The 15,689-nt window shown below is 39.7% G+C and overlaps 1 protein-coding gene across 1 annotated transcript in view; it reads right to left on the bottom strand.

The window, feature by feature from the left end:
* Window positions 1-15,689, bottom strand: part of FAT4 (FAT atypical cadherin 4) — a gene marked incomplete at both ends in the record, with an annotated part of 121,093 nt that overhangs the window by 16,069 nt on the left and 89,335 nt on the right. The window contains 2 exons of the mRNA XM_009709765.1: window positions 13,525-13,699; window positions 14,453-15,375. Coding sequence (XP_009708067.1) covers window positions 13,525-13,699; window positions 14,453-15,375 — 1,098 coding nt within the window. The remainder of the gene's footprint in view (window positions 1-13,524; window positions 13,700-14,452; window positions 15,376-15,689) is intronic.

Raw genomic sequence — 15,689 nt, 5'->3', positions numbered from 1 at the left:
CATTAAATGATTAATAACTGGAGAACATAAAGCTAACTATGTGAACTAAATTGGAAAGATTGGATTGACTGTTCAGTGACTATCAAATCTTTAAAATTTAAAAGACGATGACATTAATATATTATTATTATTTTGAATTTCCCATCTCTGTGTGCTGTGGTCTGTTTCTATGAACCGAACAGTTTATTTTCTAGGTGACAGCTGTACATATACATTAAGCAGACAGTCCCACAAACGTCCACATGTCATTGTTGAAATAAAGATTAACCTGGGATAGTGTCAAAATAGTAACGCTGAGTTCAGGAAGAAAATTGCTTCCCACGGATGTTCTTCCAAAAATTTAAGCTCTTTGCTTACATCTGCAAGTAAACATGTGTCTGGGGATGAAGAGAAGGAGCAGACCTTGGGAGTCTGCTCCTTGGAGGCCCACGGTAGAGGACGAGTTACGGGGGGAGGTTACAAGAGGCCACCTCAGGCTGGGCCAGCGCTGGGCTGTGGCTCCCCTCTCTGTGTGGGACATTTGAGGAGGTGACGGGAAGAAACGGCCGTGGGGTAGGCAGGCAGCAGCATGGGGGCAGAACCTATCTTCTCCCAGCAAGGCAAGACTGGCAAAGACCTACCAAGATGGTCTTCCACCCCACTCACCAACGCTTGTCGTGGCTGATCACCACAAAAACATGATGATATTGGAAATGTGTGAGGTTAGAAGTGATTGGAAAGTGATCTTTGCCTTTGGTTATACAGCCACCCTTGTATTGGGCAAGTTAAGATTTTTCATTTGGAAAAACTGCCTTTCAATTTTCATTCAGTGTGATTGATTCATTCATTACAGCTAGCTTGGCTGCCTTGGCGACACTGCGTACTAATATCAATATACTTTCCAGAATAAAAGTATTAACAAGTTCTTTATAAGTTCTTCATAGGTCACAGAATCGAGCCCTCTCAAACTTTTTCTTCCCCCCATCCAGGAGAAGGGGGATGAAAAATATTGGCTACGTACAGCAACACAAGAAAAGAAACTAAATGCAGGAAGGTGACAGTGGACGAAATACCGTTTAATGTGGCCATTTCTATTTCTCAAATGCAGGATAGCCACCAAAGAGAGGACAACACACATTTCTGGGTGAACTCACGGGAAGTCACTCATGCCCCTAATTCATGCAAATGCTTATGAGCCACAAAGTCATCCACAAGGGATGCACCTAAAGACTACTTTCACTTTCGCCTTGGCCTACTCATTCACTTTTAGAAGAAAGGAGTACCACTTGCTATGTTCACCCACCCTTGTCCTGGGGAACGGGGAAGGTAAGCTGTCTCGGCTCCCTGTAACCCCCAAACACATGGTACCGTCTGCTCCAGTGTATGTTCAGCTCTCCACACCATAGCTGGACACCAGGAGGAGTGGGGAATGATCAAAGTACTTAGTGGACTGGAGTTGTAAAAGAAAACCATGGAAGGAAACTTGCAAAGCCATTTACATTCTTCAAGAAAGCTCAGGAAAAGATGATGCTATTGGAAATTATCTCAGCTGTGTGGTACTGTACGGTTAACAGTAAAAATTAGAAATAGGAGAATGTGTTCAGCATGTTATCCACATACTGTTTGACGCTTTAAAGGCTTCTGGGTCCTGCCTGTGCCATGGTTAGCATAGCAGATAGTAAAACTATCATTCCTTTCAGAAACCAGAAACTCAAAGTTTTCGCCAGCATGAAAATATCAAAATTAAGTGCTAGAAAACTAACAATAAACTTAAGCAAAAAAACCTACAGATACATTTCACTAAAATGTAAAAAAGGGATTAAAATTAAATAAAATGAATCTAAATGACTAATTGAAACTCATACTGTAGGCAGTTTACCATGTTTTGTGGTAAATTAAACACATCATTATCCTGAAAATTGGAAAGCGATTTAACAGAAATGGAATTTTTGCTTCACTGAAATGTGTTGCTTTGCAACAAAGCGGCTTTCACTTTTCCAGTCAAACACTCAGTCAATGAGTCCCAGGACTAGAAGTTGTATGTGTTATTACAGAGCATTAACTTTTTCACTCAAGTAAACAAGGCCTTTCTCACAATAAAGAGTCCAATCTTTCTAAATGCATTTAAATGCAGACAGGGTGTGCTGAGCCTCACACAACTGGTGAGTTTTAAAATAAATATGGAGCTAGACTGAGTTAAAATGCAACTAGCTTGCATTAAACTTTGGATTTCTAGTGCAGACGAAGCTTGATTTGAAACACGATAACCTTAAATTAACTTATTTACCAGGAACAGAAAAGAAAGTACATATGCAAAATGAAAAAAATAGTTCTTTTTACAAGATTACACCACAAATATTCATCCTGGCTGGATATGTTGATTGCATTTTGTTCTCTTCTTACCCAATTTTTCACTACAGGCTTCCACACTAAGTCTTAACAAATGAGTGAACCTAGTATATTTTGAGACAAAAGCTGAAATGTGTAGCTAATAAACGAACATAAAAAAAGCTTAGAAGTTAGCCCTACCCTCATTCAGTTCAGTGGGTGACTAGTGAAGTACACCATGCAAGAACCCTGATTTTCCAAATTTCTGAGTGTGTCAAATCTGAGTTTTTCTCATAGTTAGGTACAAAGTAGTAGTTGTTCTCAAAGCTGATTTAACAGAACTTGTACTTCAAAACCCAAGGGAACTGCTGGGATAGATCTGCACTTTTGCAAGGATTATCTGACAAGAAAAAAAAAAAAGATTTTTCTGTACTGCATCAGATATTAGAACACTCAAAATCCCCCCTAATCTACCAGCCTAAATAGACTGGGAGCAAACATACCTAAATTTGTGAACATAAGCCATCAAAAGTAAACAAATTCACTAGACAAGAATCCAACTTCAAAATCCCCCCTAATCTACCAGCCTAAAGAAACTGGGAGCAAACATACCTAAACTTGGGAACATAAGCCATCAAAAGTAAAAAAATTCACTAGACAAGAATCCAACCTTGTTCAAGCAATGACATGTCCAGCCACACTTAGGCTGACACACATGCACGCACACACACACACGTTTTGACAGTGCAAAAGAAATCCTTGTCCCAGAGAGCGATGCAAGATGGGAACTCTCATCCGATTTTATCGACATTATTTTTAAATTTGGACAGTTTCCTATCAAAATTCCTGACTGACTGCATCCTATGAATTCACTGAGCTTTGCAGTTTCACAACAGGGGCAACATTACATTGCAATACAGTTAATATGCTGTTGAAAGGATGGGACTTGCACGCGCACACAGAGACAGTTTTAAGTCCTCTGCTGTATATATGCATTTCCCTATCCGTGTCCTCTTCCTCTGATCTGCTCATCAGAACAAGTTACCTGCAGCTGTTTAATCAGAGAGGAAAAAAAGTTGCGGCACTATTCCAGAGCTGGAGCTGCTGGGACACAGATACAGATCGAAAACCAAACATATGGAATAAAGCAAAACTACAGTATATATTTAGCACAACTTCAAGCTGTTCCATGTAACAAAGTCTTTCTACACAGAGTGCACATCATCATAAACTTACCACTTACACATCTGAAAAATGGTAGATAACATATTCCTCCAGTTTAGCATTTTTGCCCGTTGCTGCTTTTGTTCAGCAAATTTCAAAATGTATGAAGGAAAGGCAGAAAGAGTCCTGCTCCACCGCCCACCGCGTAAGCTGGATACAGGGTTGTTGACATAAGCAGACAGCAGTTAGCGACTTGTGGCTGTCAGGTTTTGTCCTCCTTCCACGAAAGGCACAAGCATTAATCCCATGTGCCATAAACCCCTCGACATGCACTTGTAATCTATTAACACCAAAGGTACAGGTCACTGGAGATGATGCTCAGCAAAGACGCATACTTTCTTAGCCACAACTGCATTTATCTCCAGAGCAAGAAGTTGACTTCTTCCAAATATGTTTCAGAAAATGAATCTTTAAGGAAAATTTTTCACAGCTGAGTATAACAAAAACCTGGCAAGTGACTGGCCATAAGGGTGCATCTCCCTGCTCCCACAGCACAGGCGGTTCTGGGAGGGCAGGCGTGATTGTGTGCACCACCAACGCCTCTGGAGACCAAAGTAAGATTTCAAGAAAGTGGAACCGCAACTTAAAAGAAAGGCAGAGACATTTAAAAAAATATTTTCTTAAAACCACAAAATTACTTCTCCTTGTTATAAGTTATTGCTGTAAACAGAAAGAGTAGAGAAGCTGGCTCCAGCAGGGACTGCTGACTTAGGCAATTTTTTGACTGTGTGTGACTCCTGAATATCCCACAGCAAAATTCCTGTAATGCAGGAGTTTGAATTATGCTTTAAAAACAGCCTGTACAAATAGTGAAGATTAACCAGCGGGATAAGTGTTCAGGCAACATGTGCGTGATTTACTTGTTTTATCCTTGCAATTAAGGCTTCCTGAAATTGTAGCTTTGTATTTGAAGAATGAGTTAGCAGACTTTCAATTTATAAAGTGTAATGTTTAATTTAAAAAATGGTTTAAGAACACCAAGACTGGAAAAATCTTAGTATTTCTCAAAGGCTGAGAAATTGCATGGCATAACGAGTACTCTAGTTATCTTAGTCTTCTGCAAAACAGATTACATTCAGCGAACTCATTAGCACATTTGAAGTAGAATTTCATATAAAGTGACGTAAGCAGAAGGACAATAATTTAAAATTAATTTTCATTTAAAACTTCCAAACTAATCATAGCAAAATGGATGAATGAAGAGATAAGAGAGGTGTAACAGCCTGAAATTTACAAACTGACAATTCTTTTTTTCCTTGAAATTTTCAATTGTCTACTAAATCCTACATATTAAGCATAATATTCTAGCTTGTTTCCAGATTAAATAAATCTACCTGAAACTTTGTTCAAAGAGATATATCCACTTTTTTCCCCTCAAACTAGCACCAAGAAGTGAAGAAATAATAGTTAAGTAAAAAAAAAAAAAAAAAAAAGGTCAAAAAACCCCCCCAGAACAGCAGCAAAGATAGCTTAAAGATCTGGCAGTCATGTTTTCATTCGACTCAATATTGTACACTGTTTTTCTGTACCATGGCAAAATTCAATGAAAATTGAATTGCTCTGGCATATTTAATATGCTCAGTTCTTCCTTTTTCATCACTCCCTCCCTACATGTTCACAGTAAACTCTTTACTGGTAACATTGCCTGACTGCAATATACACTCAATAAAGCTGTACTGCAACAGTGGTAGGACTCAGAGGAGAAGTAGATCTTACAACCATGCATGTGAGATGAGACTGAGGATCAGGGCGATAACTGGCTTGTTTAATGAACTTCACACTAATTTGAGCATGCCCCAAAAGTGACCGCATCCCACTCATATTTGCTACATATTATGGTAAGTGCCCATGAGTCTTTTGTGAACATGGGGGTGACATTCAAGAAATTAACACAAGATACAATCACACAACTTGAGAAAACTGGTATTTCAACCAAAGCAAGAAAGGCCTTTTTCCCAACTGTGCGACGGAAATTTTCATCCCAACACGGACGGAAATAAAGGAGAAAAAAATATCCCTACTTGCAAAAGAGTGGTAATAACTTCTTTGAAGTGTCTTCCATACAGTACAGTGCATAGTGCAGTTGCTCTCAGCTTACGATAGATCAATACTTTTACAATTTATGACTGAAAATATTCCAAATAATCAGATAAATCTGTAATCCTGCATTAAAGGTGATGCTAATTGCTTTTTAGTAGATTATCACTTTAAGAAGGAGCAGAAATCAGCTTTGACACTTCATGGCACACGCATCCCTGGCAAACCTGGTATTTGTAGCCCTTTATTTCTATTTTTTCCCTTTGTTATTTTTACAAGATTCTTGTAAGAAACTCTGGATGATGAGATACAACACTGAATTACTGGATACTCCTGTTTACCTCATTAGTGATGAGGTAACTTGATAGAATAAGACTGACCATCATCTACACTCAGGCTTTTCAGGTGGCATATAATTACGTTCCTTTAAAGGGACAAAAACAATTCTCTCCAACATTTACGACTAACTAAAAATTCTTAATAATAACGATCTTTCTACCAATAGTCTGGGTTTCTTTTACTTATGAGGGATACAAAGAGGCACAAGATTTAGTTACCTAATAAAACCTGATATTTTCAACTATAATTCCAAGAATGTCTGTAGAGAAATTAAAACTTTTGGCTGTGTTACTACATCTTATCTTATGCTTTCCTAGACTCTAGAAGAGAAGTACATTAACCTCATTAGGATTCTGCTTGTCTATTCAAAAAAAAAAAACAAAACAACACCAAACAAAACAGCCAACAAAACAAAAATAGGATTTGCATCCATACTGAGGTAGAGCCTATGGAGTTCTCCTACACACCACTTGGACCTGAATAACATTCCTATATTTTTGTGCAGATAGTCTGCAGGTTTTTATGTTGCAAAGCACAAACATGCACACACTGTGCTGAATGCCCCCTCCCACATCAGTTCTGCCATAGCTGGCTCTCTTCCAACACCCCAGTTTCTGAACCTTCTTGCCTCTGTCTCTGTCAATGCATAATCCCAGAAGACCTGTTTCTAAAGAATAATGCTTCTAAAGGCTATAGTTTAGTAATCGGTTGATTTTACATATACATTAATAACAGCAAATTAGAAGATCTTACATTATTTAAAATAATTTCCCTTCTTTTTGTTTTGTTGAATGCAGTGAAATGGAAAACAGTTCACTGGACAAACCTCAGCTAGAAGCAGTTCATCCCATCCTAAACAGGCCTGTCAATTACTCACTGGATTCTCCACAATCCCAACGGAGAGCAGAAAGGGAGAAATGTTTGAATGGAGAGGTATGCACTTAAATTGAGGACTTTTCTAAAACTCCACAAGTATGTCTGAACTATAGAGAATAAACATCTTTAACATGTATTTCTAACTCTGCCGGCCTCGTCCAAATAAAATCCACCATCAGTTTGATGGTTTCAGAACTGAAGCTTGAAACCAATGGTTTAGTTTCAAAACTGAAGCTCTGTCAATGATTTTAACCTGAGTGAAAAACTTTCATAGTTTTCACAGATATTTCAGCTTGTGCTGGCCAACCTGCCAACCTGAATATACGTCTCTCCCGCACCCCATCCCAGAGAACATATATGCTTGGATTTAGCCCAGAGGCTCTGCTGAACTATTTTGAAAATAGTGATGTAATAATGAAGGTTTAATTCCAAATACAAGACTAAATCCCTCAAATGGTACTCTGGGGCTGGATTGCGCATCTCGTGGTGAGGTTCTCTGAAGGGATGGGTTAAAGCCCTCATCTCATTCGGGGAGTAAGTGTGTCACATCATATAGACATGGACACGCTCTCTTCCAACTCTCTCGGAGACATTGAATTGACTTTGCCATAAACCTGTTTCCTAAATAGCTTTTTGTGTTTTTGTCTTCTAGAAAAATACTGTAAAGTGCTAACAGTTTCTACTGTCCGTGAAAGGGTAAGATCCTGCTATTAGCTTCCCACAACTACAAAAAGCCACTCTCAATTCTCTTCTCTCCAGATTCTAGATGATGGTAAGACAAAATGTACACTATGAACTCACCAATGAATTTGTTGCCATTTCAGTTCTCCCACGGTGTGATTTAGAAATAAATTTTAAAAAAATCATGCAAAACTACTAAAACAATAGTTTTACTACCAGAATTAAAAACCAAAAATAATAAAACTAGTAAAACAGTAAACCAGTAAAACTAGACTGAAGTAGACAGCATTGACACAAGGAAGACCTTCCATAAGGGCAAGGAAATAAATGGACCTGGGACAGAAACCAATATTCATTTCGAAACAGCTGTGGCATAAAACAAGACCATAGAAGACAGCAATCATCATGTAAACTGCTAAGCACCAAGGTAAGCATACATCAGCTTCGTTTAGCTCACCGAAGCCTGAAGCAATGTGTATATTTAGATACAGCACAGAAAGCATGGAAAACAGGGCACTTCTAACTGAAATTTGTGAGTTGTTTGTTTGTTTTGACAGCACCAAGATTTACAAATAGCTGAACTTGTTTTAAAAATGCAACTCATTCTTTTTAGGCAACCTCTTTTCACACTGTAGACTGCTTGTTAAGCAGAAATACAGTGTATGCTAAGAAAACAGGGTGAGTATAAATGTCTTTAAGCCCAGTCACATAAATCTCACACAATGTTAACCCTCGAGACTTTCTTACCATTACTAGAAAATAGAGTTGTCCTGTACTTATCACCCCAAACTGGGAAATATCCTAAAATGTGTTAAAAAACTATACAACTACATTGTCAGATTTCATTTGATTTTAGGATTGAAGGGAACCAAAAGCCTTTCTCAAAAGAGAATTCCTGAGGAGGATATAACCTCTCTGCTTGGTTGCCCTCCTGCATTCTTGAAGGAAAGAATGCATAAGTTGGGGGGCCAACATTTTCTAAAGAAAAAACACATGGTGGTTTTTCATACAGGCCAGGGATGTATACAAAGAACAGCTAACTAAATATAATAATCAGACCACTGATTCATTTCTTTCAGAACTATTTATCTAAATCAGTAAATAAGATTATTTAAAAAAAAAATATTTAAAAACCCCATAGGAACACAGCTTCTAATTAGAAACATTACATTTTGATTTTGTTGTGGAAATGTGACATTCTGACCAACCAAATCAAGATATGGGGGTTGCAGTTTATTTAAACAGTAGTCCTGGATAGCTAGGACGTTTCCAGATGGGCTACTCGACATTCCTGCAACCAATAAATAAAAGGAGGACGACTGTTGGAATGCTAACATTTGCTCCAGAAAATTGCTCAAAGAGTTAAAGATAGGGATGATAAAAGCGGCTGCACCAGTTCTTGTCATGGTGCCAGAACTGAATGTTTACCCAGTGCTGCGTCCCCACCAGATGGAGCAGGAAAAAAAAAAATCAGAAAGTCTCTTTTCCCAACCCTTTTGCTACAAAGAAGGGTATAGCGAAGCAAAACAAATTATTTACATTGTAGAAACAGACCCATAAAGAGACATTCAAATAATCGCATGTAGGTTTCTTGGCGTTTATGTTAGCAGACATTTTTGGGGGAGCATCAGAAATCTAAACACTACCATGTTATTCCACAGTCCATCATTTTGCCTGTCACTGTATTTATAATTCATGCACTCCGGTCTTACAGCTTGTGCTGCAAGAGGGGCTCTGAATTGGGATGGCTGAACTTTGGGGTTGAACTATGTTTTATTTCTTGACCAAAGCCGCAAGTGTACAGCTCTGGAAGATGCTGAGTGTTCCCAGTGATGGATGCTTTGCGTGTCTTAGTAAATCCCCACTGCCTAGATCGGCAGCCTAATATTTGAGACCCAGCAGAACAGAGAGCAGGGTGGAAGTGCAGAAGTGAGGCAAGAGTGATGATAAAACAAGGTTGAAATCAAGAACCTTTGTGCACACTGTCTTGTGGAAACTGGGCACGAAGCAGGCTGTGTGGCCACAAATCACTGGGACAAGCACCAGAAAATGTTTTATCAGTCTTTTCCTTCCCTCCTTCCCCGGGACTGGAGGGAAGACTCTCTGCCGACCCTGAGGACTGGGTGGAGGATTAGCAGGCAAGGCCAAGGAATAGTTGGGCCAGAGCCAGGACGATGCATGTATCATGACTGACTTCTCTGGGTCTGAGGGGAGCTCTTGTTTGGGAAAGCATTTTTTTTTCAATAACTGCCCAAATTTCCATTGCTGGTGCATGTGGTCACACCAGCGGTCCCCATCTGACCCGCCCAGCACGCTTATGAGTAGCTTAACTCTTAATGACTCAACAACTCTTCTCACGTGCCCAGGACTGAGATTTGGGGTCTGGAAGAGGACGCTTGCACGGTGTGACAAAGCACAGGGATTTCTGAACCAGCACAGGCACCGCATCCCGTGCAGCCCTGATGGCTCAACGCTACGCGGGCTGCTGCTTCGCAATGTCCTAATCCTTCACCTCCTACAAATTGACTCAGTGTACGTGCTGCCAATACGTGCTATAAAACCCATAAGGTACTGAAATAACAGCCACTACACCAAGGCCGCTGCCCCTTCTGAGGCCACAGATTGTTTTCAGTACATTGGACTGACACCTCTAGATAAAAATAATGAAAATTAAAAATCCTTCTTCTTCCATCAGCTTCCCCATACACAGGCTAGGGTAACACTATAAGAACCACAGTCACAAGTTGATGAAGTTATAATAAACATAAGAAAAGTAAGAAATCCTTGATTATGCATAGGGAGATCAGGACGACAGCCAAAAATAAGTTGGGAATCCATCACTTCTTTTGTTTAAAGGTGCTTCTAAGTATGTATTGTGTCTGCTTCCTTGAAAGAAAGGGAAGAGTTGGCATAGATTTCTATAGGAGCAGAATATAATCTTTTAATGTTTTAAACCAGTCAATGTAGCCTATAAAAACTGAGATGCAGATCCTAATTAAAATGGGAAGCAGATTGGATAAACAAAATTTTGCCCTTGATGTGCTACTCAGACATTTCCAGACTTAACTGCATCTGGATGTCTACCATGATTTTTATCTATGAAAAAAAAAAAACCCAAAACAAAAAATACCAACAAAAAACTCGCACCTAAATAAGATGCAACGTATATGGCAAGACTGCTGCTTGGGGTGCTAAAGACAATCCGAAAGACTGTTTATTACAGCTAATAAAAGCCAAACTCAAAGTGCAAAGTATAATACCTTTCCCTTGATTTATTTTCAAAGATAATATGGATGCACATAATTTTAGACAAGTTTGCTTTCTTCAACATTTTGGCAGGCATTGCTTTCCTACAGAGGAGCGCTACTCATTTTGCACGTGTGTTTCTGGTTGAATTGTCTCTACATAAAATCCTTCTTTCTAAGCTTTATCAAACAAATACAAACTAACAGTCTAAAGGAATAGTTACATTAAGCAAAGAGCTGGACATGCCTGTGAGAGTTTCTTTTATAAATATTTAGCAGCTGCTCAAGAACATAATACTCAAAACACTCTTCTTGCCCACTTCAAGATTGTGTCATTGCCATCTTCCTGCTAGTATAGCCAGAACTACCTGACTTAATGAAGCAAGCACTGATTAGCAAAGGTCAGTGTGTTACCACCTTGATACCTGTCACATACCCATACCAGTAGCTTTTGTGATGTTTTGGATATTTTAAAAAATACATTTTTTAAAGACATTCTTCTGATAAGCTGCAACTCTTTTATAAAGGCTTCCTCCCATATAATATTTTTCCAACCTAGCTGCTAAATGTCTACAGAAGTACATGCGCATTCTGTGTATGATAATGTAATTTATAGTAATATAAAATTTGAGATGGAGCACGACAGATATCCTGGAGTCAGTAACTTGGTCCATTTGTTCCACATTATTGTGACAAACATGGCTATTTAAGAGATCTGCAATGAATTATACCCAGAGTATTCTTTACCATCTAGACTGCTTGAACTCAGTATGGCTAATTCAAATGTAACAGGGATCCCCTAGAATTTCTTAATAACGTAATAAACTACTTAAAGTATCTATTATGACTATGGTCCACATCCCGCTTCCATGAAATCAAGGGAAGTTCTGGCATTGACTTCTACTGAAGCTGGACACTTTCCTGTGATGATTTAATTTAGATAAATCATGACTAACATAGTTTTAAATACATTCTTTGATGGCAGGAATTAAGAATGAATCTTCAGTCTAATCAGAAGATATTATCTAACATTATTCACCAGGCTGGTTGAAAATGATACCAAATCACACTAACTGTGGATTAGTCAGATTGTGAATTTAAATACAGTAGAATAGTTAAATGTAGCTTAAAGTTACTACTGAATATCTGCTTCTGAACACTATGCCACTTCTGAACACTGACAGGAAGGAATAACAACTTGTGAGTTAATTCTTATAAGAACACAGCAAATTAAAAAAAAATCCCAGCCTCAAACAGTGTTTAATCAGCATATCTACATGTTTAAACATAGGAACTAATAAAATACACTGCTGTTCTCAGTCACTTATGGTAAAGGCCCCGTGCACAATTAAAGTCTCCCCTGGATTATCTCAAACAGAGATCTCCCAACACAAATAAATATTTTCATTTAGTATGGTTGGGTGAATCTCCTGGATTTCATATTTTTTAGGAACCAGTCTAGGAAAAGATTGTGCTCTTGTCAAACTCTTGGCTTACACATGGTGCTAGGTGTGGGGTACAACTGACTTCTTGCTCCCCTCCTCTTCCAAGGAGGACAGTAATTGTTGGCCATGTGATACCCCTTATCAGAGCAGTCTTCGGGTATTCTGTATGTCAAGCTAATAAATTCTGTACAGTCCTAACTGACTCCTGCCAACTTGGACTGGGAGAGTAAACAGACATAAAGGATCTGTTTTCCCTTACAAATCCAGCCCCAGCTTCTGAAGGAACATAAGGACGTTCAAGCCCAAGCAAGTCCAAGTCACAAGTGAGTAGTTTGCAGCCACAGAGTAATGGAAAGCCAGTGTAAAAAATACAAAGCATACAGCAGTTCTAGCCAAAGTACAAGACAAACGATACCTCAAGTCCTAAAACTGCATTTCGCAGCTTCAGCTGTGCTCAGACTGTGAAATACCTGAGCACTGCTGCAATGGGAAAATACAAGCCATAGATACTGTCACTGACACAAGATACTGCACACAATATGGCAGAAAACAAAATTGTATCCACTTGTCAACAAGTTGGGTTTGCTTCTATTTTTATTATTAGAAAGTAAGAACAAGTTCTGCAGTAAATAAAATCCATCAGGCCATGGGGGACTGGAGATCAGTCCAGAATATGATGCAGGAAGTCTTCATTACTAATATTCATACTAAAATCTGAAACCAAAATTTTGTGCTCAAACACCTCAAGTGAAAGTGTAATTAATCTTCATAATAAGAATTCATGTCCTGTTCTAAACTGAGGGAACTTGGGATACATTTGGGATTCTGGAGCAAACGTATGACTGGATGCTGAGTAGAGCAGAAAATTAAAATGTTGAAATGTAAATTATCATTACTTTTCCACGGTAAGATTTCTGTAAGATTAACTGAGTAGTCCATAGCTATTTTTCGGCCATTAATCGCATATTTCTGATGACAACACTATATTGGGTTTTACTGCCATTTACATTGTTTTTCAATTGTCACGTTTCGCTGTTTAAGACTGGGCACCATGCATGAGGCTGTTGTGACCTAAGTAGGACCACTTACTACTGCAGGGCAAAAACCAACCTAAATCTGTAGTGAGTCCTACTAATATCAGACAACTAGACGTTAAGGATAAAATCCTGATTTCCAGAAACCAAATTCCCTTCAACATTAGGTAAGTCCAGTTCTCCCTATGGAGTTCTAAACTGAAGTTTAGGTAGCAACCTCCATCCCCTAAAGCTTCAGACCACCATGAAATTTTTTTTTTTTTCCCCTCTATCTAGAATGCAATGTTCTCAAGTGACAAGAAGATTTCACCAGAAGAGACTGCCTGCTTGCTTTACCTGCATCAGCAGCTGTGATCAGCAGTACGTACTGCTCCTTTGCCTCCCGGTCCAGGCTCTGCACCAAGCGCAGCTCTCCGCTGGCCGAGAGAGTAAAGGCTCCTTCTTCATTTCCAGCCACCAGCACATACGTAAGCTTGCTGTTTAGGCCTTGATCATCATCCCTTGCTACAACCTACAAAAGCAATGCAAACAAGCAGGAAGAAATATCAAGAACTGATGAGTGCAGGGTCTATAAAATTTCATCGGGATAAAGCAAATGTTCTCTATGACAATAATCCAAATGAACGTATTGAATTAATCCAAATGCTTTAAGGGCCACTATAAATTAGCTGTAATTGTAAAAATGACTTGACACAGTGGTGATGGACTTAAAGCATAGTTTGAAAATATTAAATCATTGACTACTTATTTTTCTCAAGTATAAATACAGTAAAGACTGTGTTGGGGCTCAGTGCAAACCACAGATGATCTTGTATAGACTGAGCTCCATATCAAAGCAAGCATCGCATATCCTGCTGGCTGAATCCATTTAGTGCTCTGTCAATGTTTGGCACAGAGCCTCATCCCATGTAGGCAACGATCAGATTGAGAGAACTGTTGCATGAAAGTTGAGATTCAGATGAGAGAGAGAGAGTGCAAACTCTTAAAGTCCCAATGTAGGTAGAAAGATAAGGAAAACACAAACAAAACTCCAAGGTATAATACAAACTTTTGCTAAAAAACATGCACACACACCCCCCCCCAAAATAAACCAAAAGGAAAACAAGTCAACAACCACCACATGTTAGATTACAGCCAAGAGGCAACTTTTTAATTTTTCTTGTGCCTTTTTAATTTTGGAGGAAAGACACTATGCATTAATACCATATACTAAGGCATGCTAATAATTGTAGGAAATACATATTTATTTGCTGAATGTACTAACCTGAAGAATAACTTTTGGGAGTGTCTCTAAATTTTCAGGGACGTTCACAGAGTAGGGAGAAAGTTCAAATGTGGGGATATAATCATTGACATCCTTCAGAATAATACTGACTGTCGTGGTATCAGTCCTCGGGCTGCTCCCACGGTCAGCCGACTGAACAGTCAGGGTATAGGAGGGCTTTTTCTCTCTGTCCAAAGGCTTGGCAACTGTTATTACCCCCGTCACAGAATCGATCCGAAACTCGTTATTGGCATCTCCGCTCACGATGGCATAGCGGACCTGCCCATTTGTACCTTCATCTCCATCCGCAGCAAACACCTGGATTAAATCCGTCCCTGTCAAAGTATTTTCCCCCACCTCTACTTTATAAAGTTTCTGGGCAAAAAGTGGGTTATTGTCATTAATGTCCAGGACTATAACCACCACATCAGTAGATGAAGAAAGGGATGGTTGGCCCTTGTCTGTGGCTACCACAGTTAAGGTATAGTTGGACACGGCTTCTCTGTCGAGCTCCCCGGTAAGCCTCACTTCACCGTCGATAGTGCCGATGCTGAATTTGTTTCCCAGAGGTCGGAGCAGACTGTATTCGATGTAGCTGTTCGGACCGCTGTCGGGATCGGTTGCCTGCGCTTTGAACACAATCGTTTCTATCGGTGTGTTTTCCGGGACGTAGGTCAGCTTCGGGGAGATAAAACTTGGAGGGCTGTCGTTCACATCTAGCAGAATAATTGAAACTTGGGCTGTGCTTGTGTACCTGGAGGCCGGGAGACGGGCCATGTCATGGACTTGCACGACGAGGCTGTAGAAAGACTGGCTTTCCCGGTCCAAAGGTTGCCTGATGCTCAGCACCCCGCTGTTGTCGATGCTGAACTGCCCCGCGCTGTCCCCAGACGCGATGCTGAAGGAGAGCTGTGAGTTGGAGCCTGGTGGGGTGGGGAGAAGAAAGGTAGAGAGTGTGACTTCATCCCACCGATCTAGATATAAATGGTTCTGGCCTCATTTCCTATGGAAATAAGTCCTATGGAAACGAGGACTGTATGATCAGGCTGCCTGTTCAGCCTCCTCATCACCATTTTTGAATCCATCAGCTAACTTCAGCCAAATTTCACAGTGGAGCAGAAGCCTTTGAAATAATTAATTTCTGGTAAGAGTTGAAGAGAGAGAGGGGGAAGGCTGTTTATTGGAATGGCCGCAGAGGGAATGGCTGGGCGAGCCAAGCTGTTGCGTTCTTTCCGCA

This window comes from Cariama cristata, unplaced genomic scaffold, assembly GCF_000690535.1.
Source record: "Cariama cristata isolate BGI_N322 unplaced genomic scaffold, ASM69053v1 scaffold3491, whole genome shotgun sequence".
In the NCBI taxonomy this organism is placed as follows: domain Eukaryota; kingdom Metazoa; phylum Chordata; class Aves; order Cariamiformes; family Cariamidae; genus Cariama; species Cariama cristata.
The sequence above is the reverse complement of the archived record's forward strand: the minus strand, read 5'-3'. Positions and strand labels throughout refer to the sequence as shown.